Source organism: Choloepus didactylus, chromosome 15, assembly GCF_015220235.1.
Source record: "Choloepus didactylus isolate mChoDid1 chromosome 15, mChoDid1.pri, whole genome shotgun sequence".
Taxonomy (NCBI): Eukaryota; Metazoa; Chordata; class Mammalia; order Pilosa; family Megalonychidae; genus Choloepus; species Choloepus didactylus.
The window spans coordinates 87,574,813-87,598,596 of NC_051321.1; the positions used below are offsets into that span (position 1 = coordinate 87,574,813).

Genomic DNA, 23,784 nt, shown 5'->3' on the forward strand with positions numbered 1-23,784 from the left:
ACCCACCTACCTCTCAGCGCTGCTGTGCGATGGAAAGATAAAATAAACTTCAAGTGCATAGCTGGAGCCTCAATGGTGTGTCCACAGGGGCAGCTGGGAGGGAAGTGCCCATAGCTGGGCCACCATCTGCATGCAGCCTCTGGGGGCAAATTTGTCCCCACCCAACGTCCAAAGTGCAGGGGACTGAGGGGCCAGAAATGAAAGGCAGTGCCTTCCTCCCTGTTGCACCGTGAGCTCAGTCTCAGCAGGAACGTCCCTTGTCTGCCTCACAGCGTCCTTCTCATGCCTGCAAGGTCCCTGCTGGAACCTTCCAGAAAGTGGAACTGGGACTAAGTGCCCTCCCCTGCACCCCCTTCCACTTCCCCCAGGGCTTCCTCCTGGCCTCTCCCATCTGGGCCTTCAGGGCCCTCTGCGTGAAGGGGCCTCTCCTTCTGGGCCCTTCCTGCCACCCCATCCCTGAGGGTCACTTCCCCCCATCCTCCTTCCACCACCTCCCGGCTTCTGGCTCATGTGCCACAGGGTCTGCCAGGCCCCTTCTCCCCAGCCCCTGCCCGCCTGTCTGAAGGGCCCCCTCCTGCTCTCCATGGGGCTCAGCCCAGCCCCCAGCCTCAGGAGGCCCCTGGCCCTGTTCTGGTCTGACGTGGCCCCTCAGTTCTGCTCTCCAGTTGTCCTCCCAGCAGACCGGGACCACCTAGGGACAAGGACTGCATGTCTAGGTCAAATGTCCCCAGGGCCTGTTTCAGAGCTGGCCCTGCAGGGTGCCCTGGGAGGCCCGACGAAGGAAGGGACCATCTGCTGGGCCTTCCAGCCATGGGGAGAGGACTCGCCCGGGAGATGGTGGGTGGGAGGAAGCCCAGGGCTTGGTGCCACCTCCAGAGGCAGGGCGGCCCCCGGACCCCCTCAAGGACCAAGCCAGAGCCTGCGTGTTTCCAGCTAGCTTCTCACGCAGAAATTAATTCAGAGATGTTTATTGTGCACCAATAAAATGCCAAGCATGGTATTGGGCACCGGGGAGTGGACAAGACAGAGGCCCTGCTCCAAGGAGCTCACAGTCTCGTGCAGGAAGGAAATGCAGGAGATCCTTGCCGAGTGCCAAGTACTCGAGGCCCACAGAACCAGTGGTGAGATGCGGAGGGGCCGGGGCTGGGGTGACCCTGGGTGGGGTTGGAAGGGACCCTCCAGGATGTGAAGAGCTGGGGACAGGAGCAGCCAGGTGGACACAGGTGTTCCAGGCCAGGGGCAGCAAAGGCTGCACCTCACACGTGAGCAGAGGGAGGGAGTGGGTGAGGGGCCCTGGGGCCACCTCTGCTGTCTGCAGCCCGGAGCCTCCGGAGGATAAACTCAGCCCCCACAGGTAGAGGTCAGGGAGGGCCAGGTGCATGGAAGCCCTGTAAGTGTCAGCCTGGGGACCAGCTCAGATGGAAATGAGCCCGCACCTACCTCTGGGGCTGTGGTGGAAACACGTGACATACTCTCTGTATTTTTCAAGGGCTGCCAATACTGTCTGGCACCGACAAAGAAATCAGCACATGCTCAGGATCATTGGCATTGGGCAGGGACCCCTCCTCGCAGAAGAGACCCTGGGGGGCGTTAGGGTGGTGAGTGCAAAAGGAGCTGTGGGGACATGTTCAGATGAGCCTGAGTGTGAGGGTGGAGGTGGGAGAGGGCAAGTGAGAAGGAGGGAGTGGGGGCCTGGCAAGGCGGTTGGTGGGGGGTGGAGCTGCTGCCTCCTTGGATAGGATGGGAGCAGTGGGGTCAGAGGGCAGAGGTGAGATCTGGGGTGTATGGGTGAGGGGAACATTTGGATTGCCAGCTGACAGCTGATGAAGCCCCACCCACCCACCCATCCTGCCAACTCCTTCCTGGCTCCTTCTCACTCCCTGGGGCCCGAGCCTGGGGACCGAGGCCACTGGAGGTCCAGAACCGCAGTGAAATGACCCCATCCTGGCAGTTTGCTGGTAGCCTGTCCATAGGCCCACACTGGCTCAAACACTCCCCACCAGCGGCTTTCATGGCACCAGGCCTGGGTTATTAAGGAGTTAGTGATCTGGGGTTTGCACAATTAGGAACAAGGACCAAGGTGACACTGGTTGAAGTTCAACCCACAGTGGACGATGAACAGTGCTCAGAATTCTTCTCCCCAGAGTCCTTTAGGTCTTATGTTTTTGAACACACTCAGTTCTTGTGAAGATGTGTGTACATGTATGTGTATATGTGTGTGTGTTGCTCTCTTGTTCCCTTTTCCCATATTGAGCATGTGAAGACCCACAGGCCAGCAGGTGCAGGGAATTCTTAGTCCCAATTCTCCACCCCATCATAGGACAAGCCACCCACTCCCTTGTCACAGCTTCATCATGAGCACTGTGAACTTGTTCATCCCTTAAATTGGGCTTGGCCACAGGGCGTGCATTGGCCAAGAGCACTGTAGTGGTTTGGAGCTGTCTGTGTTCCAGAAAAACATGTTCTTAAACTGAATCCACTCCTGTGGGAGTGAACCATTGTAAGTGGGACTTTTTGATGAGTCTACTTCGGTTAAGGTGTGGCCCACCTCACTCAGGATGGGTCTTAATCCTATTACTGGAATCCTTTATAAGAGAATAAAATTTGGACAGAAAAAAAGCCACAGAGAGCAGCTGGAGCTGAAATTAATGAAACCTGGACAAGAATGGAGAGGCCTGGGGAGGCTGCCATGTGCCTTGCCATGGGACAAGCCTTGGAACACCACAGTGTTGGGGGAGAAAGCGCCTCCTTGATGATCCCTTGATTTAGACTCTTTTAGCCTCAATACCGTAAGGAAATTAATTCCCACTGTTTAACCAGACCCATCCCATGGTATTTGCTGAAGCAGCCAAGGAAACTAAGACAGGCATGTTAGAAGATGTGCGCCAAGGCCTCAGTTGTGCTTGTGTGTCTGGGCTGCCCTCTTGTGCTCTTGTCATAACCGGGAGAGGAAAATGCCCTGACCTGTCCATCCATTCTAGAAGAAAAGGCCATGGGCCTGAGTCAAACCTGTGGTCTGCCAAGACCCACTCAACCCCAGCCAGCCCACAGAGCTGTGAGGGAGAAGTAGATGCTTCTTGTTGGCCACTGAGATTTTTTGTTGCATCACAATGGCTGATAATACAGGCAATAATAAGAAATGGTGTTTACCCAATGGGCACATTACACCGGGCAGCATGTTGGCCATTTTACATACATCTTCCCATGTTACCCTGAAACATCCCCAAGACACAAGTGTTATCATCTCCACTATACCGAGAAGAAAATGGGCTCAGAAGCTTAAAGCCACACATGTCCAAGATCACAGCTAGTATGTGAAAGCACCAAGATCCCAATGCAGGCTGGTCTGCGTCCACACTCCACGCTGCATGTCCAACTCAGTTCCCAATGTGGTGACAAGAATGCTGACAGGCACAGAACCCCAGCCTTGAAGACGTTAGAAACACTCTGGGCTCATTGGTCCCAATACCCTGCATTAGCAAAGTGCATCCTTTCATCCCATGATTTTACTTCCCTCAACACACATCGCACAGGCTTGGCTGTCTTTTTCCAAACCATGATGGGGTTGAGCATGCATAAATGCCAGAGGAGACACCTCTGCAAGCCACCAAGGGCAGGTCTTTGCAAAAGAAGGCCAGACAAGTGCCATCTCTGCCCCCAGCCAAATCAAGGGCCCTGGAGGCTGTCCCCTGACCTCCTGTCTAGATGTGGGATGTCATGTGTGGGGAGAGGTGGTGGCACCCTTGAAGTACTCGTGGCACACGGTGCACATAAGGGTCTCCTCCCTCTGCTTCATAGAATGTGGCTCAGGCCCTGCACACTCCTTTTTGTGGTGGAACCACACGTGGAAGACCAGGTCAGACGTCAGGCAGAAGGAGAGGCTGCATTTTGCACACCATTTCTGGGTGGAGAAGCCCAGGGAGGTGAAGGTGGGCAGCAGGAGGGTCAATGAGGAGTTGGGGGTGGACGATGAAGGTGTTGGTATCTGGGCAATGGTGTGCTTGAGCCCTAGCATGGAGCCACCCAGAAAAGCACAGGAGAGTACAGCATTTTGCAGCAACATTTGCAAGTTCCAGAAACTACTCACCCAAAGCTTGGAGTGGGAAAGTTGACTCCAGTTGTCTACAGTGTTGGCAAGTCTGGACAGGTCCCCTGGGGAGTCTGCAGGTTCCCTTGCTGGGAAGACAGGGGCTGGCCCCGGTGTCTCTGCCAGACACTTGTTGAGTTTGCTGAAAGCACTTCTCTGTTCACCTCAGGCTCCACTGAGCCACCCTGAGAAGACCATGTGGCCAGCCGGGTCCTGGGGGATGTCCTGGGCCAGCTGCTGGGGGCCAGGCTGGACAGCAGGATCACCATGCTCCCACTCCAGGCTGTGGTCACCCCCCAGCCTCTCCCTGAGCCTCTGCACCTCCGTGAAGGCACTCTGCCTCTGCTCCCCGTGTGCCTTGCTCAGTTTGTGCTTGCCCGGGGCTGCCGACAGTGCCAGCTCAGCTCGGGTGGTCACATGCTGGCCACCGCAGCTCATGGCAGCCTTAGAGTCCGGGCAGTTGGTTTTCTCATGCAGCACTGGCTCGTGGCCTCAGCCTGGCTCAGGTTCACCAAGCCGCCATCTGGTTTCAGTCACTGGGCTCAAGGGAGCCGTGTTCTCAGCAACCATCTCCTCTAGCAGATCCTTGGCCAGCAGAGCCAGGGGAGCCTTCCAACAGCAGCCACTCTGCAGGGCTCCAGGGTCCCCGACGGCCTGTACCACAGAGGAGCCATGGCACCAGGAAGGCTCCCTATAATGGCTGGGCCTGGCCACACTTGGACAACTCGGCTCTGCAGAGAGAGGAAGCAACAGGCAGAGAGGCTACTTTAGAACACCCTACCATCCCCTCAGGGCCAAGGAACAGTCAGGAGCATGGGCTTTGGGGCAGACTAGTCTTAGTTTGGGTCCAGGCTCTACCAGTCACTAGCTGTGTGCCATTAGAACACTTAATTCCCTGAGCTTTGGTGTGTTGTCTGTAAAATGGGGGCAATGGATGACCATAGACCACACCTCGTCCATGGTCCCTCACCCTGAAAGGAGAAGGGGAATAGGGGCATCACTGGACTCTGGAGCCCGCGTGCTTGGAGCAGCTGAGAAGGGGATGGGGAAGGAGGGCTATGCTGAAAACCCCAGAAGGACTGGCTCCCAGGAGAAAGATGCTCTGGCTATAAGGAGAGAAATGCACAGATTCCCTTGGGCAGAAATGGCAGCTCCTGGTTAAATGGGGCTAGGCTCTTTGCCAGGCTGAGAGATGGAGATGTTGGAAGGGAAGGGGCCTGCTCTGTTTGGGGGTTCTGGGTTGCTTGTCAGTGAGCGGACTCCAGCCCAAGGAAGCGAGCTTTGTCTGTCCTTGCAGCCCCTTTGTCTCCCTCCACCCTGGCGGGAGGTGGCAGGGCACGGGACACAGCCCCAGTATGGAAGGTACCCCCCCTGCTCCAACTCCAGCCCTTCCCTTCACTCCTCGGCTGCTACCTGGCTCCTCCCCCAGCAGCTCTCTTGTCCCCTTTTGTCCCCCCAACCAGCTTCAGTTTTGAGTCTTTCCATTTTCCCAGAGCTAGGCTTCTTGGAAGACTCACATGTAACCCCCCACCCCCACCATTCCCCACCCCCCATAACTTCAGCCCCCACCCCAGACCCCCATTATCAGGGGAGGCCCCTCCTGATCTGGCTCTGACTAGAGAAACTATTAGAAAGAAACCAACTTCCTCCTCACAAAGAGTGTGGCCCATCCCCTCCCTCTGTGCACAGACAATGGGCACACCTAGTTCCTGCAGGACACAGAGGCCCCGTGAAAGGGCCAAGGGCCCGGGACAGCCTGTCCCTGAGGCTCTCCCCTGCTTCCCTCTGACCCTGGGCTCTCCAGCGGGCCCTTAGCCTCTGCCGGGTCCGCAGCTCAGGCAGGTGGGGAGGGGGCCACGTGCCATGGAAGGCCCTCATTTCCCCTCCAGCTTTGACATCAGAGCAAAAGGCTCAGCCCCACAAAGGCTCTCCAGCCTCTTCCTCTTGACTGAGGAAAACACTGACTGGCCCTCGGGTGCCCAGAGCTGCCTGAGGGTTGGAGTCGCATGGGGAGCTCAGAACCTGAAAACACCCTTCTTTCCTGCGACGAGGGACTACGGTTCAGTCCCAGTCCCAGAGGCCAGTTGAGGGGGCGGGTCTTCCTAATGGGGGGATGAAACAAAGATGTTCTCACAGTGGACAGCAACAAATAACTAAATGCCCAACCATGGAGACTTGGTAAATAAATTATGATGCGTTCACAAGACGAAACGCTGGGCAGCCTTGGAAAAGTGAGGTTTCCTATGCTTAGGATATAATGTTGGGGAGGGAAAAGGACAAAAAGTTGATAAGTATGCCGTGATCTATTCTATGCAAAAAATGCATCAGATGTAGAAAAAACCCTTGGAGGAAACATACATGGGTGACTGAGCTGATCACCACTTTTCGTTTTCTATTGATCAGTTCAGCAAGCATTTCTTGATGCCTCCTGCTGGCTGGCACTGTCCTCGGCTTTGGGGTGGCCGTGGTGACAGGCGGTCCCGGGCCTGTGAACGTGACCCCGTGCATGTGGCGAGTGTCCCAACAGGGAAGAGGGGACCTGAAGCTGAAAATAGAAGGGGCTGCCAACACAACTCTCCCCTCTTTCTAGAAGAGGTTAATTAATAAACCAAGTGAGCAGATCTTTGGGTTCATTGAACATTTGATTTCTCACATTCCTTAGTTTCTGGCAATCAGGGGTTCCTTGGAGCAGATGACAAGATCCACACCAGGTAGCTTGAGCAGAAACAGATGTATTAAAGGGTGTTACGCAGCTCATGGAATCCACAGGATGGGCAGGCACCAGGCTGGGCTCCCACCTGTGGGTTCCAGCAGCCAGGATGAAATGCCTAAACATAATGTGGCACTGTCTGGCAGAAACTTGCCTGGCACCACCACCCATCATTAGGGAGTGAAAGCCGGAAGCCCCGCCACAGCTTCCTGGGAAGAACCAGGCACTCCTGCTGCTGGGGGTGCCAGGCGTCCCCAGCTCCCTGTGCCAGGCGTCCCCAGCTCCCTGCTGCGACGTCACCTCGAGGAACTCACTTCCACAGCAGGTCTGCTGGTGGGCATGTCTGCTCCGTGGAATCTGTCAAAGGCCAGAATCCTGACTGCAAGGGCTTCTGGGAGATGTAGTTCCAGCTTTCCAATCTCAAAGGCACAGCCAAGCTAAGTGAGAGGGGATTGGGAGTAGTTAACCCAGCCAGCAGCGTCTGTCACCGTGGCCAGTAGGGAAGCTCATCCCACGAGGCGGCTGGGACACACACCAGGCTGTCTCCTAAAGGTTTTCTGCTCTCCCAACTCTGAATTTTCAAGGTTTTCTGGCCATGTAGGCTGGGGGGTGGCTATGAGGACCTATTGTTAAACTATGAGCCATTTAACACAACCCTTATGAAAGCCAAGATTAAAGAAAGTTGCAATTAAATAAATTACAATAAAAACCAATCATTTCTTTCTTGGTTAATGCTGGACAGAGTGTGTGTTTGTTGCACACATCCAAGGACCTCCAGGTCACCTTCAGGGAAGAGCAGCCGTGGCCTGCAGGGCAGCCTAGTGCAGCAGCATCCAGAGATGCAGCCCCGCAGCCCTGCACCTGCCAGCACCCAGGCAGTGGGCTGCTCACTGAACAGAGCACAGGCCACATCCCCAACTAGGTCTCACCTGGGTGGCAAGTCCAACGTGTGTGCACCCCCGTTTAGGGTGATGTCCTATCCTCGCTGGTCGGCGTGCTCAGCTTTCTCCCTAGTCGTCGGAAGTGCTGACACTCTTCAGGCACCTGGGGACGGGAGCTCCTAGAGGTACAGGTGCCGGAGTGGTGGAACCCAGCCAAGCAGGGAAGGGCTGGGCTGTGCCTGGCCCCTGCCCCATCTCTGGGGCACAGACACCTCCCCACTGGGATCTGCCCCTGGAGAGGGTGTCCCCAACTCCACTCACCAGAAGAGCTCACCTTGACCGGCCCCATGCAGGTATCTGCCTGCTTCTCCTCTGCCTAGTGTTTTTAAACTGTCTGCTCATGCCAACTTGTGGGTGGCACAGGTGGAATGGGATCCACCTCGGCTCTTGTGGTCAAGGTCAGGAGAGAAAGATGTGGGGGAAGTGCAGGGTCAGAGGTCAGTGCAGGAGGAGGAGAGGGAAGGGAGGGGGAAGGGGGAGCTGTCACCCTTGTTTAACGAGCCTCTCTCATCCCTGCCCTTCCCTAATAGGTTAGCTCCACCCTCCCATCCTTCACACTAGTAAGTTCATCTTCGAGCGTCCCCTCAGCCGGTGAGTGGTTCAGGCTGAATCAGATGCCAACGAAACTCTGTTTTCACCATTAGGAAGTATTCATCACCAGGGACCAGGTTTGTTGTACATAAATGTCACTTGGGCTCCAGGCAGCCCCTTCCTCTCACGCTGACCTTTCCCTGTAGGTAGGACACACAGATCTACTCTCTTTGTCTCTATGGCACTGGAGAAAGGATGTGACAAGTGCTTTACGAGCATCACTTCCTTTCCTCTCATCACACTGGGGGATCATCACCCTCTTCCCCTAGCTAGGGAGGGCTGGGGCCCTGAAAGCTAAATGCCACGTCCAGTGTCAGCAGGCGGTATGGGGCACAGTTGGGATGTTAGCCTTTCTGGCTGCCCTGTCCCATGTCTCCATCCCATGCCCAGCCTGGGGGGCACTGAGACGACAACAGCGTGGAAAGCCAGAAGGGGACACATGGGGGCCTTTGGCCTCCTTTCCCTGCTTTTGCTTCAACTTCTCCTTGTGCTCCCACTCCATCAAAGTGTCATAGTCTCCGAGTCATCCGTGAAAGCTCCTGAAACATCCACCAGCCCTGGCCCTTGGGGGTCCTGCTGAGAGGACATCGAACTGTGTGCTGCCAGGGAGACCTGCGTCACTCCGTTCCACGCGAACACCTCCAAGGGGACGGCTGATACGAGTGGCCGATGGTGTCAGCCCGTGTCTCCTCCAGAGGCGGAGGTGGCCAGATCGGTTCTCCAAGTGACCCTGAGCTGACCACTCCCAGCTCTCCCTTCACCCTCCTGTCTGTGCAATGGTGGGATGGGGCTAAGTTATCTATCCATCTGCAGATCACCAGGGTATCATTTCATTGTGATGGGGGGAAACCAATTCACCCCTTTCTCAAAGAATAACTTGTCTCTCAGAAGTCCCATTGTTGAGCTTCCATGAGCTCCCTCTCTCTCTTCTCTATTCTCTCTCTGACAGTCCTCCAAATGACAGCTCAGAACCACATGATGTCTGTCCCCAGGCTGGACAGGAGTCTGCCCCTGCACCCTCCATCACTTTCCAGGCTCCCTTCAGAGGTTCTCGTGGGACCTGTGTGGTCCCTGATGTCAGAACTGTCCACCAGCACCCTGGGCCAGAGATGGGACAAACCTCTTCTCAGACTAAAAATCAGGACGTGTGGCCTTCCAACAGGAGGGAGTACTTGCCATCAGGATGCTGGGTGATGCAGAACTAGAAGTCACCGCCTACTGAACTTCGCTTAAATGCCAGGCACTTAACACACTCACTTCGTCAAATGGTCACAACCACCACCCAGGGAAGTTGGGGAAATACTCAGACTGAAGTTTCTGTTCAACGGAGTTAATAGTTTCTCTGGAAAAAAAAAAAAAAAACAGAGAAAAGGGTGTTGACATGGGGGTGTTTGTTAACAAAATTGCTCTGAACGGGCAAGCAAGGATATGGGGGTGACTCGGAGCTAGAATGTGGCTGTGGTGGGACTGCCCCCCAAGCCTGGCTTTGCCCTCCACACCTGGGACGCCGACGTCCGGGAGCCACTTACCTCCAGAGTTGGCTCTAGTGATCACCTCATTTGCCTGCAACACAATGAGGAAATGTTGGGAGAAGAGGGGTTAGACGATCCAAGAAATAGCCTGAGAATTTTATCAATCTGGAAACATTCTCCAGGCTCCAGCAGCTGGTACCTTTTTCAGTCCTTCATTCAGATTTAGCTGCCCATCAGCAACTTCATACCGAAGTTTTTCAGTAGCTGAGTTAATAGTTTGTCTGAAAAAAAAAAACAAAAAACAAAAAACAGAGAAAAGGGGGTTGAGATGGGGGTGGTTGTTAACCAATCACCCCTCATGGGTGGACAAAGATGCAGGGGTGACTGACCTGGGGGACACTGCTCTGGCTTCCCGACCCTGGGCTGGTCAGCACAGTGGGGCCTTGCTCTGCTGTCCCCATGGGCCCAGCCTGGCTGGGGGGAGCTCATCCCTGACCCCACAGCCTCCAGCCCCTACAGGCCCCACCCGGAGCCCTGCCTCGGACGTCCCCAGTCAGATCGGGGAATGTTCCGTGGCTTTGGAGCTCACCGCCCCCCAAACCTGGCTTTGCCCTCTGCACCTGGGATGCTGACGTCCAGGAGCCACTTACCTCCCTGGATCTGTGTCTCGATCTGCTCATTTGACTGCGACAAAATGAAGAAAAAGGAGAAGAGGGGTTAGATGAGCCAAGGAGTGTGCCAAGAACTTTCTTATTAATAATGTGGAAACATTCTCCGAGCTCTAGTGGTCTGCACCCGCTTAAGTCCTTCCTGGAGGTACACAGGGCTTCTGGATAAGAGCTTTTTCAGTTCCAGAAGACTTTGCTTGGTTTTTTTCCTGAAGCAAAACAGAGAAAAGGGTGTTGACATGGGGGTGTTTGTTAACAAAATTGCTGTGAACGGGCAAGCAAGGATATGGGGGTGACTCAGAGCTAGAACGTGGCTGTGCTGGGACTGCCCCCCAAGCCTGGCTTTGCCCTCCGCACCTGGGACACCGACGTCCGGGAGCCACTTACCTCCAGAGTTGGCTCTAGTGATCATCTCGTTTGCCTGCAACACAATGAGGAAATGTTGGGAGAAGAGGGGTTAGACAATCCAAGAAATAGCCTGAGAATTTTATCAATCTGGAAATATTCTCCAGGCTCCAGCAGCTGGTACCTTTTTAAGTCCTTCATCCACGTTTAGCTGCCCATCAGCAACTTCATACCGAAGTTCCTGAGTAGCTGACTTAATAGTTTCTCTGAAAAAAAAAAAAAACAAAAAACAGAGAAAAGGGGGTTGAGATGGGGGTGGTTATTAACCAATCACCCCTCATGGGTGGACAAAGATGCAGGGGTGACTGACCTGGGGGACACTGCTCTGGCCTCCTGACCCTGAGCTGGTCAGCACAGCGGGGCCTTGCTCTGCTGTCCCCATGGGCCCAGCCTGGCTGGGGGGAGCTCATCCCTGACCCCACAGCCTCCAGCCCCTACAGGCCCCAACCGGAGCCCTGCCTCGGACATCCCCAGTCAGATCGGGGAATGTTTCACGCCTTTGGAGCTGTGAGTCAAGGCCCACGGGGAGGGCTGAGTTTAGAAAAGTGCCTCCTGCTTATCCGGGCCCCCCTCCCACTGCCGCAGACCCCTGAGGTGGACTCAGTCCCACTGGCTGCTTTCCCCTTGAGTCAGCACTAGGGGAAGGAGCAGACATGCTGAATCAGAGTGCCAGGGCCCTGGGGTTCCTGTGCTTCTCAGAGGAAAAGGCCAAATGCTGGGAGCAGTGAGTCCCCCGGGCTGCCAGTGCAACCCTCTCAGCTGCTGTTAGAGCAGATGTGCATGTCGGGGCAGCCAGGGCTGGCCCTGGGGACAGGCGCTGGGGTCAGGCTAATCTGACATGACACGGTGGAGCCGGCCCAGCCAGGCTGGCCCCAGGCCAGGGGCAAAGGGTTGACTGCAGTGGGGGGAGAGCTCAGGGGCCCCGGCCCAGCTGAGGAGGTGAGGGAGCCTTGTCTCAGGCCCTTGGAGGAGAAGCCAGGCCCCACCCTGCCCAGAACCAGCTGCCTCCCCTCCTCACCCCCAGCCCTGCCAACCTCCGCCTGCAGCACCCTCAGAGCTCTTGGCTGAGCAGCTCCTCCCTGGGGCTGCCCTGCAGGCAGGTCTGCAGGCTCCTGCTTCCCGGAGCAAGTCTCCCTCATCTTGAAGACACTGGCATCCCCAGCGTCCCTCTTTCTGGTTCTCATTCTCCTGACAGCCCCCGTGAGGGAGAAATTGGAACTCTTATTCATTGTTGGTGGGACTGTATAATGGTTCAGCCACTCTGGAAGTCAGTCTGGCAGTTCCTTAGAAAACTAGATATAGAGTTACCATTCAATCCAGTGATTGCACTTCTCGGGATATACCCGGGAGATCGGAAAGCAGTGACACGAACAGATATCTGCACGCCAATGTTCATAGCAGCATTATTCACAATTGCCAAGAGATGGAAACAACCCAAATGTCCTTCAACAGATGAGTGGATAAATAAAATGTGGTATATACACACGATGGAATACTACACGGCAGTAAGAAGGAACGATCTCGTGAAACATATGACAACATGGATGAACCTTGAAGACATAATGCTGAGCGAAATAAGCCAGGCACAAAAAGAGAAATATTATATGCTACCACTAATGTGAACTTTGAAAAATGTAAAACAAATGGTTTATAATGTAGAATGTAGGGGAACTAGCAATAGAGAGCAATTAAGGAAGGGGGAACAATAATCCAAGGAGAACAGATAAGCTATTTAACGTTCTGGGGATGCCCAGGAATGACTATGGTCTGTTAATTTCTGATGGATATAGTAGGAGCAAGTTCACAGAAATGTTGCTATATTATGTAACTTTCTTGGGGTAAAGTAGGAACAGGTTGGAAGTAAAGCAGCTATCTTAGGTTAGTTGCCTTTTTCTTACTCCCTTGTTATGGTCTCTTTGAAATGTTCTTTTACTGTATGTTTTTCTTTTAAAAAAATTTTTTTTTCCATACAGTTGAGTTAAAAAGGAAAAAAAGGTTAAAAAAAAAAAAAAAAAAAAAAACAAGGAAAAAAATATGTAGAGCCCCCTTGAGGAGCCTGTGGAGAATGCAGGGGTATTGGCCTACCCCACCTCAATGGTTGCTAACATGACCACAGACATAGGGGACTGGTGGTTTGATGGGTTGAGCCCTCTACCGTAGGTTTTACCCTTGGGAAGACAGTTGCTGCAAAGGAGAGGCTAGGCCTCCCTATGGTTGTGCCTAAGAGCCTCCTCCCGAATGCCTCTTTGTTGCTCAGATGTGGCCCTCTCTCTAGCTAAGCCAACTTGAAAGGTGAAATCACTGCCCTCCCCCCTACGTGGGATCAGACACCCAGGGGAGTGAATCTCCCTGGCAACGTGGAATATGACTCCCGGGGAGGAATGTAGACCCGGCATCGTGGGGCGGAGAACATCTTCTTGACCAAAAAGGGAATGTGAAAGGAAATGAAATAAGCTTCAGTGGCAGAGAGATTCCAAAAGGAGCCGAGAGGTCACTCTGGTGGGCACTCTTACGCACAATATAGACAACCCTTTTTAGGTTCTAATTAATTGGGGTAGCTGGTGGTAGATACCTGAAACTATCAAACTACAACCCAGAACCCATGAATCTCAAAGACAATTGTATAAAAATGTAGCTTATGAGGGGTGACAATGGGATTGGGAAAGCCATAAGGACCACACTCCCCTTTGTCTAGTTTATGGATGGATGAGTAGAAAAATAGGGGAAGGAAACAAACAAACAAACAGACAAAGGTACCCACTGTTCTTTTTTACTTCAATTGCTCTTTTTCACTTTAATTATTATTGTTGTTATTTTTGGGTGTGTGCTAATGAAGGTGTCAGGGACTGATTTAGGTGATGAATGTACAACTATGTAATGGTACTGTGAACAATCGAATGTACGATTTGTTTTCTATGACTGCATGGTATGTGAACATATCTCAATAAAATGAAGATAAAAAAAAAAGAGTATTCAAAGAAATTGTTGGGGAAAACTTCTGAAACCTTCTACACAATATAAATATACAAAGCATAAATGCCCAGAGAACTCCAAATAGAATAAATCCAAATAAACCCACTCCAAGACATATTCTGATCAGACTGTCAAATACTGAAGAGAAGGAGCAAGTTCTGAAAGCAGCAAGAGAAAAGCAATTCACCACATACAAAGGAAACAACATAACACTAAGTAGTGACTACTCAGCAGCCACCATGGAGGTAAGAAGGCAGTGGCATGACATATTTAAAATTCTGAGAGAAAAACTTCCAACCAAGAATACTTTATCCAGCAAAACTCTCCTTCAAATCTGAGGGAGAGCTTAAATTTTTCACAAACAAATGCTGAGAGATTTTGCTAATAAAAGACCTGCCCTACTTCAGATACTAAAGGGAGCCCTACCGACAGAGAAACAAAGAAAGGAGAGAGAGATGTAGAGAATTTTAACAGATATATATAGAATATTACATCCCAGGTCACTGGGACACACATTCTTCTCTAGTGATCATGGATCTTTCTCCAGAATGGACCATATGCTGGGGCATAAAAACAAGCCTCAATAAATTAAAAAAAAAGAATTTGTTCAAAGTACATTTTCTGACCACAGTGGAATACAAATAGAAGTCAATAACCATCAGAGACTTGGAGAATTCACAAACACCTGGAGGATAAAAATGAGGGGGAGATAAAAACATTCCCAGATAATCAAAAGCTGAGGGACTTCATCACCAGTTATCAGTCCTATAAGAAATGCTAAAGGGAGTTGAGCAGGCTGAAAGGAAGGGCCACTAAACAATTGACTGAAAGTACATGAAGAAATAAATGTTTCCAGTAAAGATCACATGGTAAATATAAACACCAATACTACTGAATTTTTGATTTATAACTCCACTATTTACTTCCTACAGGATCTAAAATACATAAACTGTAATGACAAAAATAAAAAATAAAAAATAAAATGTATAAACTCACAAATCAGCAATGCAAATTTAGTAACATTCAATTTTTCATCTTGCTACTAAATTAACAAAAATGTTTACTAAATTACTCTGTGCTTTGAGTATATGATATAACAGAAATTCCCATTACTACTGGTAGATGTGAAAATTGTGAACCTTTCTGTAAATAGTCTGAAAATACATTTCAAGTGCATCAAGGGCCTAAAATAATTTATTATCCTTGGTTTGGTAATTCTACTTCTTAAAAAAAGTGATAAGGAAATACAGATATAACTAAAATTATATGTATTTTGAATGTTCATTACAACACTATTCTATACTAATATGGCAAAAATACATGAATATTCATCATATAGGATGATAAAATAAATGACGGCTTTCTGTAAGGTTGAATGTGTTTCCATTGAAAATCATACTTCTGAAGAATAAAAGAATGGGGAAATACTCCCAATATAGCAGCATGTGGGTAAGTCTGGATATAAAATATATAGGCAGTAAATAACAATTTTGTAAATACACATATTCTCTATGTTTGGATGGAAGAAAAATGAAAAATGAAAAAAAAAAAAAAAAAAAAAAAGCACCAGAAAGGCATTTATTTCTTGGTTCGGAGATTATAACTGAGTTTTATATTCTTCTTTTCATTTATCTGTATTTTCTGAACATTCTACCCAAAACGAGCATGTATCAATGTCATCTTCAAAAAGAAGCAATACATGTTACTTCTAATGCAGTTCTTAATTGCCTCTTTTCCTTTTACTCGAATGAGGCAGCAGTGTTTTGGTTCTCCGCTCTGTTGCAAGCGGTTCTGCACAAGGGTTCGGAACGGTTGACATTTTCCTCGGGAAACATGCGGTAAGAATGCTAATCCAAGAAGACAATGAAGTTTATTTCTCTTCCGTGCACAGCCTGGAGTCTCTATTAGAACAGCTTATGAGGGAAGCGAGGAACTCCTATTCCCCCCACCCACCTGCCCGTGCTCCCTCCTTACTCACTAGGACACCCCCTGACCTGAACCCCAAACGAGGCTCCCGGGGGCACCAACCGCTGCCGCCCCCAGGTAAAGCAGCTCACCTGAGCTGTGAAAGGTGGCTTCTACTTCCTCACCAGGCTACCCTGTCTACTGGTGCCTGTAACCTGGCTCACTGGTTGGAACTTCTGAGCCCTGAGAATGTGGGGCAATTTGTACAAAGCAGAGCAGACCAGGGCATGTTAACAGTGTCACCCCCAGCTCAGGGAGGGTGGGGTCTCAGGGCTGGCAATCACTGCACAACAAGCAATTACCACTCTGTGAATTAGCAGCAGCCACCAGGCCCTCCTGGGAATGTGGCATCATAGGGGCTGGGGGGCATTTGATTCCTGGCCAAAGCCAACTTTTAGTAAGACTCAAAATTGACAAGCAAGGGTAGAAGCAGTACCTTGGAGGATAGACAAAGCCTCCCATTTCCCTGAGTAATTGCTGGAACTGGGAGGCTGAGCTGAGGGCAGTGAGGAACTCTAAGTCGGCAGGCTCTACACCAGTGGGAAGGGTCCGTGTGGCCCTGCTGCTGTCTCAGGGGCAGGAGGCTGGAGCAGAAAGAGTGCTGGGGGCAGGAGGGAGAATGAGGGAGTCACATAACCATCTCAAGTTAGGAAAGGATGTCCTGGGTCAACCACAGCATATCCTCCCCAGGAAGTCTGCTTTCCAGCCCCAGCAACTGCCATATGCTTGCTAGTGCTACATAACCAAGCCTCTCTAGTCTTAGGGCCTCAGTTTCCCAAATGCAATAGCATAGAAAAGCCTGGATATGCCTGGGCAGGGGAGGCTGTGTCAGCCAGCTTCAAGACTTCCCTCCCCAGCTCCCTAACTATTGCAACCACCGCATGGCTGCTTTTACAACTGTTTAATAGATTTGCCTTCCAAGTGAGATTCTACCAGATCAGGTTTACTAGAGCTAAAGAAAATCTTGGGAGCTAAATTTCATTCCCTGCAGCTGGGACCATGTGCCTCTCTGTGTACACGGGATGGACCTAAAGCTTTCTCAGCCTCCCCTAATCCCAACTAGATTCTATGCTCTAGAAAGGAGCAGATAACAGCCCTGCTCGTACTCATTGTACCACACCTCCTTTGCCCTGCGATGGAAGCCCACAAAGCAAACCCCCAACATCTCTCCATGCCCCTAGCTGAGCTGGTGAATGGTGCCAGGGGAAAAGGTGTCCAAAGGGCCTGCGGACAGTTGGTGATTTTTCCCAGGGGACCTGCAGCAGTGGAAGGGAATGAGCCCCCAGGCCAGCAACATTAGGGCAGAGAAGGGAGGACATCCTCAGCAAACATGCCTTGAAAAAATGTCTCCACAAGGCTGTGGCTGGTATTGAACTCCAGGCAGGCCATGTTTTTTTTGGGGGGAGGTGGGGGGTGGGGAGGGATACAACCATCCTTTCCTTTTTCCATTGATGACGCCAACACCCAAACATCATTCTAAATGAAAAATCTCATCAGAGTGGACCTCTCCTGGCCTTTCTCTTCCCTTGGTCTTTATAAGGAATAGACATCTGCTTATGGTCCAGAAGGGGGCTGGGCAGTGCCCCAGGACATGGAGGTTGGTCATCCTGGCTGCCATCCAGCTGGGGGGCTCAGCAAGGGAGCCTCAGATCTCTAGCCTTGGGCTTTAGCCCACAGTGTGGTAAGGAGCTGCAGGCAGGGTGCTGTGAGGCAGGGGGCCATCTTCTGGGCCTGCCTGTGCCTCTCTCCTCTGCTGGGGACAGGGGTGGATGTGATCAGAGAAGCACAGGGTCCCAGCTGCCAGATGTGACTGCAGGCTGCCTGGGGGTGGTCTCACGGGGGCAGTGCAGCCCAGTGCTGTGCCAGGGTCTTTCCATTGACTAGCCCCTCTCTTCAACAGGGAGACTCTTATTATCTGCCTCTTCCATCTGAGGGAGACTAAGGTTCAGGGAAGCTCAGAAGAATCAGAGCTGGGAGCCACACAAGTCAGCGCGCCCAAGTCAGCGAGCCCCGTACATGGAACGTACTTTTGTACAGTTTGTGCTTCCCTCTAGTCCTAAACCAAACACCTTCCCCACACACCCTCACCTTTGATCCCAGCAGGCATCATGAGCTAAAGGCCTTGTTAAACCCTCCTTTGGAGATTTCTGGCTGAGCAACGTGAAACAAAGCCAAGCAGAATTTGTGGGTCTCCTGGGAAAGTTCTCAGAATGGAGGAAAAACAATGCCCCCAATGTGAAGAACAAGATAGAATATATAAACAAACCTTACAACTCAATAATAGAAAGACAAATTACTCAATTAAAAAATGGGCAAATTATCTAAATAGACATTTCTCCAGAAAGGATATACAAATGGCCAACAAACACATGAAAAGATGCATAACTTAATTGGCCATCGAAGAAATGCAAATCAATACCACAATGAGATATCACTTCACACACACTAGGACAGCCATTATCAAAAAGAAACAGAGAATAAACAAGAGTTGATAAGGATGAGAAGAAATTGGAATCTTCATACACTACTGGTGGGAATAGAAAATGGTGAAGCTGCTTAGGAAAACAGTTTGAAGGTTCTTCAAGAAGTTAAACATTGAGTTACCACACGGCTCAGCAATTCCACTCTTAGGTATATACTCAAAAGAAGTGAAAACATATATAAACATATACCCACACAAGAACTTGTACCTGAATGTTCCTGGCAACATTATTCATAAAGCTAAAATGTACAATCAACCCAGAAGTCTATTGATTGATGAAAAGATACACAAAATATGGTATATCCATACAATGGAATTATTCGGCAATAAAAAGAAAGTAGTACCAAAACATGCTACAACAGTGGATGAATCCTGGACACATTATGCTAAGTGAAAGAAGTCAGTCATAAAGATCCACATATTGTTTGATTCTATTTATATGTAATGTCCAGAATAGACAATCTAGTGACAGAAAGTAAAAAGCACATATTATCTTTTTAAATTTATTTTTTAAACTGACTACATTGTTCATGTATTTATATGTTATGTCTTTGTAAATTGTAAAATTCTTCTTCTAACGTATTTTTAAAAGCACAAAAGCATGGCATGGGTCCAGGAGAACAGACTTGGAATTTTAAACTGAAGGTGGAAAACCGATATAGCTCTGCTGAATCTTATCAAATGACCAGAATTCCCTTCAAGTTAAATTCTGGCCTTTTTTGCCACTGGAAACTACTAATAATGAAACTTTAATGTGCAAAATATCTGCATATTTTATAAAGACAATCATCAATGTAAAACTGATACTCACTAGACTTTATAATACAGTAAATAATTTAAAACTAGATGGAACAGATTCTTAAAATATTTCTTAAAATAGTAGAAATAGCATAACTTTAGAGTCAAATACATGGCTTTCTAGCTCCGCCTGCTATTTACCTGACAGGTGATCAACAGATTGCTTGCTCTCTGTGAGCCTCAGTTTACCCTTTTGATGAATTTGGAATTTCAATACCTATTTAAGACAAAAAAATATTCCAACTATTCACTATATACTAAACATGGGGAAAGGGGATAATTTCCCCCTTTTATTAAACCATTTCTATGCACAGATTGAATTTTTTTACAACTTGCATGTAATTAAAAAACATAATAAAAGATTCTGAAAAATTAAAACAGCAGCTACTTTATAGGGTTCTTGTCCAGCCATTCTGTAAGGCATCTACACAGAAAAGACTCAAAAAAATAATTTCCACTGCTCTATCCTTGCCCCTGTCTTATCCCTTTCCCCTTCTTGAAATCAGGTGGACAAGGCTTAGAGGAGGCAAAGTGAAACATTCATTTTTTTGAAGGTTGTGGTTATCAAGAAAGAGATAAACAAGGACAATAAAACTAAACTTTCAAACCACTTTCCTCAAAGCACACCAAAGGATTTAACCTGAAGAGAAAAACTTGCACATATTCCACACTGATGACAATCACTTGTTCTGAAACACCGGGTCCTTCCCCCCCACCCCCGAATGTAAAACAATAATTCTATCAAGTGAAAAGGAAATTTGGTACCTTCATCTTTTGACCAACAAAGCCAACTCAGGATTCAGGCAGAGAGTATTTTCCACTGAAAAACACAACACACACACATAGGAAATGACTATAACTTCTTTCACAAACAGGGTAAAATATACAGCTCCGTTTGTAAGAAGCACCATTTGTGCCTTGAACGGACACTGGGGTAGATGAATGTAACCGAACCTAACTGAACCTAACTGAACGTAACGGAACGTAACCGAACGTAACTGACCCCCCCGCGCGCGCCCCCCCGAAGGCCGTTTTTCCCGTTAGGCGGCGAGAGCCGCGAGGGGCGGGGACAGCCGGGGAGGCGGGAAGCTGCAGCTTGAAAGGGCCGCCCGCAGCCCGCGCTTCCTCCGTGGGCCCCAGGCCTCCGCGCTCGCCTCCCCCGCGGCCCCTCCCCCCGCCGCCATGTAACGCTGCAGCTGCTGCCCGGACCGGGTCCTTTAAATGTTCTTTAATTTCTTCTTGCAATGTTAGAAGAGTTCACCATTGAAGCCGCCTTTTCCACAATGGACTCAGTCTCCTTGTCTGCAAAGTGGGCCCTGGGCTGAGGCCCTTCTCACTCCAGGGCGCTGCTGCAAAGCTGGCAGGAGCTGGACGGCTGGGGCTCGTGTCTCCCAGGGAGCTGCCCACGCCTGGCCCACCAGGACTTGGTGTCAGGGGTGCTGGGCCGTGTCCTGCCATGGGCATCCCCATGGTCCTGGCAGCCTGTGGCTACCTGGTGCCCTTCCTGATGCAGACACTCCTTGCTTATCCTGCAAGTAAGATGATTTCCAGATCATGCTGGATGGAACACTAGAGCCAATACCATAAGAAAAAAACAAGTATGAAGTGACTACAATCCATGGTTACATGCATTTTACTGCATCTATTTTGGTGCGTTATACTTAATGCATTCTTTGTCTTAGGCTCAAAGGGCTCCGTTGATGGGTGCAATTGTGTATGGCATGGGGAGAACACAACATAATCATCTCAGTGGATGAAAAGAATTGGACACAGCCCCACATCCAACATGACGCCTCTTCTCAGCATATGGGAAAGGAAGCCTCCCTAGCTGACAAAGGTCACCCACAAAACAGCCAGCAGCTCCCGTCACCCTCAAAGCGAAATCCCGAGCGCCTTCCGGAGACCGGGAACTGTTCGGATGTCCTCGCCCGAGGCGGCGAGAGGGGACCTCCTAGTGCAGGGCCTCTGTCCCGAGTCTGTGTGTGTGGGATGCACCTTCCCCCCACCGTGCTCTGTAAACTGGAAGCTGCTGGAGAGAAAGGGCAGCAGGCTTCTCCCCTGGTAGCAGCACGTGCAGCAAGGGGCGGCATCGGGGCTCAGATGCAGGCGGCAGGGGCTCTGTGCTGCAGGGCTGTGGGATCCCACAGAGCCTCACATCCCTCAAGCTCTGCTCCTCACGGGGTGCAGCCTGGAGCACGGGCCCGGGTCTGGGGGCACTGGTTTTGCTTTCAAACAGGGACCCAAATGCCCACTGTCAGGGCTGGGGCTGAGCTTGAGATGGTAGATTTTGGGGTGCCTGGCCTCGCTTCTGGGAGTTGATTGATTAATGAATGGGAGCTGGTGCTTATATTTCTGTCAGGGCTCTGAATCCTGCCCCCACCCCTGAGATTGCAGGGCTGAGTTTGGAACCCAGTTTGTGGGGGGTAAGGTGATCTGAGGAGAGCCTCCAGCTGAGCCAGCTGTTGGTGACAGCTGTCTGATTCCTCATGTGTTCTGCCCCTGTAGCTTGCAGTGTGAGGCATGGAGGAGGTACAGGGGGGCTTCAGTGCCCAGGGGTGCAGGTGGGAGGTGGGGACACCCTGCAGTAGGGAAAGTGGAGGGGATCAGGTGTGTCCTGCACTGGGAGATTTTGTGTAGACAGGGGTGCTGGTTTGGGAGATTTGTAGGTGGCTTGGGTGAACAGGTCCTGCATTGGGAGACACTTTTGGGGGTCTGGGGACTGGGGGGACGTCCTGCATCAGAAGACTTGGAAGTGGTTCAAGGGGTCCTGGATTTTACTCTTGCCCAATTTTCTTTATCACATGTCTATCCACCTCTCTCTCTTATCACCCCATCCTAGCTTGTGATGCCTTACTCCATGGGTGACAACGTGCTCCTTCTCCCTAATCCCGTGGGTCTGCTCTCAGCTCTCTCTGTGAGCTGCACACACCCTAAGGAGACCACATGGTGCATTTGACAGAGCCATACTCCTGTGTAACCCCAAACACCATCTAGACACAGAGCATCACCCGCCACCCTGAAAAGCCCTTCAGGCCCCCCAAGGCTCCCTGCCCCCACCCCCTAGAGCAGCGTCTGTGGGATTTTGCTTCCTCTGTCCAAGCCTCCCCACAGAGACCCAGGCAGCTTGTGCTCTACAGAGTCTGGCTTCCTGCACCTGCCATGTGTGGGACTGACCCATGCTGTGTATTCTGAGTGCAACCTGGGGGGGAGAGGGGTGAGGTGGGTTCTGAGCATTCTCTCTCCTGTCTGAAACTGGCTGTGTCGTGGCATGGGCAGCCCTGTGGTCCTGACAGCCTGTGGCTAGCCAGAAGCTTCTAAAGCTCACTCCTGGTGCCATTCCAAACCCAGCCACTCCTTGCTATTGAAATCCTCTAGGGAATTTTTAACTTCACCCTTATTGTACACTTCCATCCAATATTTTGACTCCCTTTTATAATTTCTATCAGTTTACTGAAACTCTCATTTTGTTCGTATATTGTTTTCCTGATACCCTTCAGTTCTTCTGTCCATGTTTTCCTTCAGCCCTTCAACCATTTTTAAAAAGCGTTTGTCTTGGATGTTCAAAGTCTGGTTTCCTTCTTTGGTGTTTTCTGCTGTTTTATCTTATTTCTTTAGATGGACCATTGTATCCTGTTTATTTGTATGCCTTATGATCTTTTGTTTCACACTGTAAATTTTACTATTTTAACATACTGCCACTGGAATTTAGTTCCTGAGCTGTCCCTTAAGTTTCTACAGTGCTAGTGGTGTGACTGGGATTTCCTTGAATGTGAGGTGCTAACAAAAACCAAGAGATGCAAAATACACCTTTTGTCATCTTTGCAAATTGTCTCTGCATTGGTTGGTGCTCCCCTGTAGAATTTATCCCTCCTAACAGTGAACCTAAAGGACAGCCTAGGGCAAAAGTACAGGGTCCTCTCCAGACTTTCTGAGCATGTGTCTTTTCCTGGGTATGTGCTTGTGGGCCTTACGAATTCCTCCATGTATAGGGATCTGAATTCCCCCCTTTTCCTCTGTGAAATAGTCTTTGCAGTCCTGGGAAGCTCTATTGTATTTCTTGAAGGTGGTAATCCTTCACCCCAGGCTGCTGAGATTTGTTTCCTACACTGCCTGAGCTGCCTACAAGCTGCTTCTGCACGCAGGGCAAGTTCTTGCTCAGTGAAGCAGAGAGGAGTGTCCTGATTCAGACCTTCATGCTGCCACCTATCACACTGGTATATGCACACATGCAGCCCAGTATGCACATAGGGGTTACCCTGTTCTTTCCAGACTTGAGACAGAGAACCTCACAGGTAGCCTATGAGCCAGAAAGGGGGTGGCAGAGGCGTTAGTGAAGTGGGCCCCCTCCCTTTAATCTGTAACAAGAGAGTCCCCTTCCCCCTCAACCGGCAATGACTGCAAAGTAAACATTAAGCCCTGAGAAGGGAGTGAAACTGTACCGTTTTAGGGAGTGAGACTTGCAGATGTACGCATTAGCCAAGCGTAACCGTTTCAACAAATAACCATTGCACCGACCTTGAGAAAATTTCTCAACCTTGCTAAAGATCTTAAGCAACCATTAACTGCCAACTCTGCTTCTGTCAAAATAGCTTGCTTGCATTTTCAGGATGTGGTATCTGCCTATATAAGTCTCAAGCACACTCAGGTCAGGGCTGCTCACTGAGTCCCCTGTGTGGAGTAACTGGGTGAGCA

The 23,784-nt window shown here is 50.3% G+C and overlaps 1 protein-coding gene across 1 annotated transcript in view; it reads right to left on the reverse strand.

Annotated features, from left to right (window-relative positions):
• Nucleotides 1–1,840: 1,840 nt before the first annotated feature.
• Nucleotides 1,841–23,784, reverse strand: part of ZNF488 (zinc finger protein 488) — a 223,451-nt gene continuing 201,507 nt past the window's right edge. Inside the window, 10 exon segments of the mRNA XM_037803766.1 lie at nt 1,841–3,739; nt 3,742–4,818; nt 7,112–7,234; nt 7,727–9,671; nt 9,859–9,892; nt 10,001–10,082; nt 10,452–10,678; nt 10,857–10,890; nt 10,999–11,080; nt 19,858–20,621. Coding sequence (XP_037659694.1) covers nt 3,702–3,739; nt 3,742–4,525 — 822 coding nt within the window. The 5' untranslated portion in view covers nt 4,526–4,818; nt 7,112–7,234; nt 7,727–9,671; ... (4 more) ...; nt 10,999–11,080; nt 19,858–20,621 and the 3' untranslated portion in view covers nt 1,841–3,701.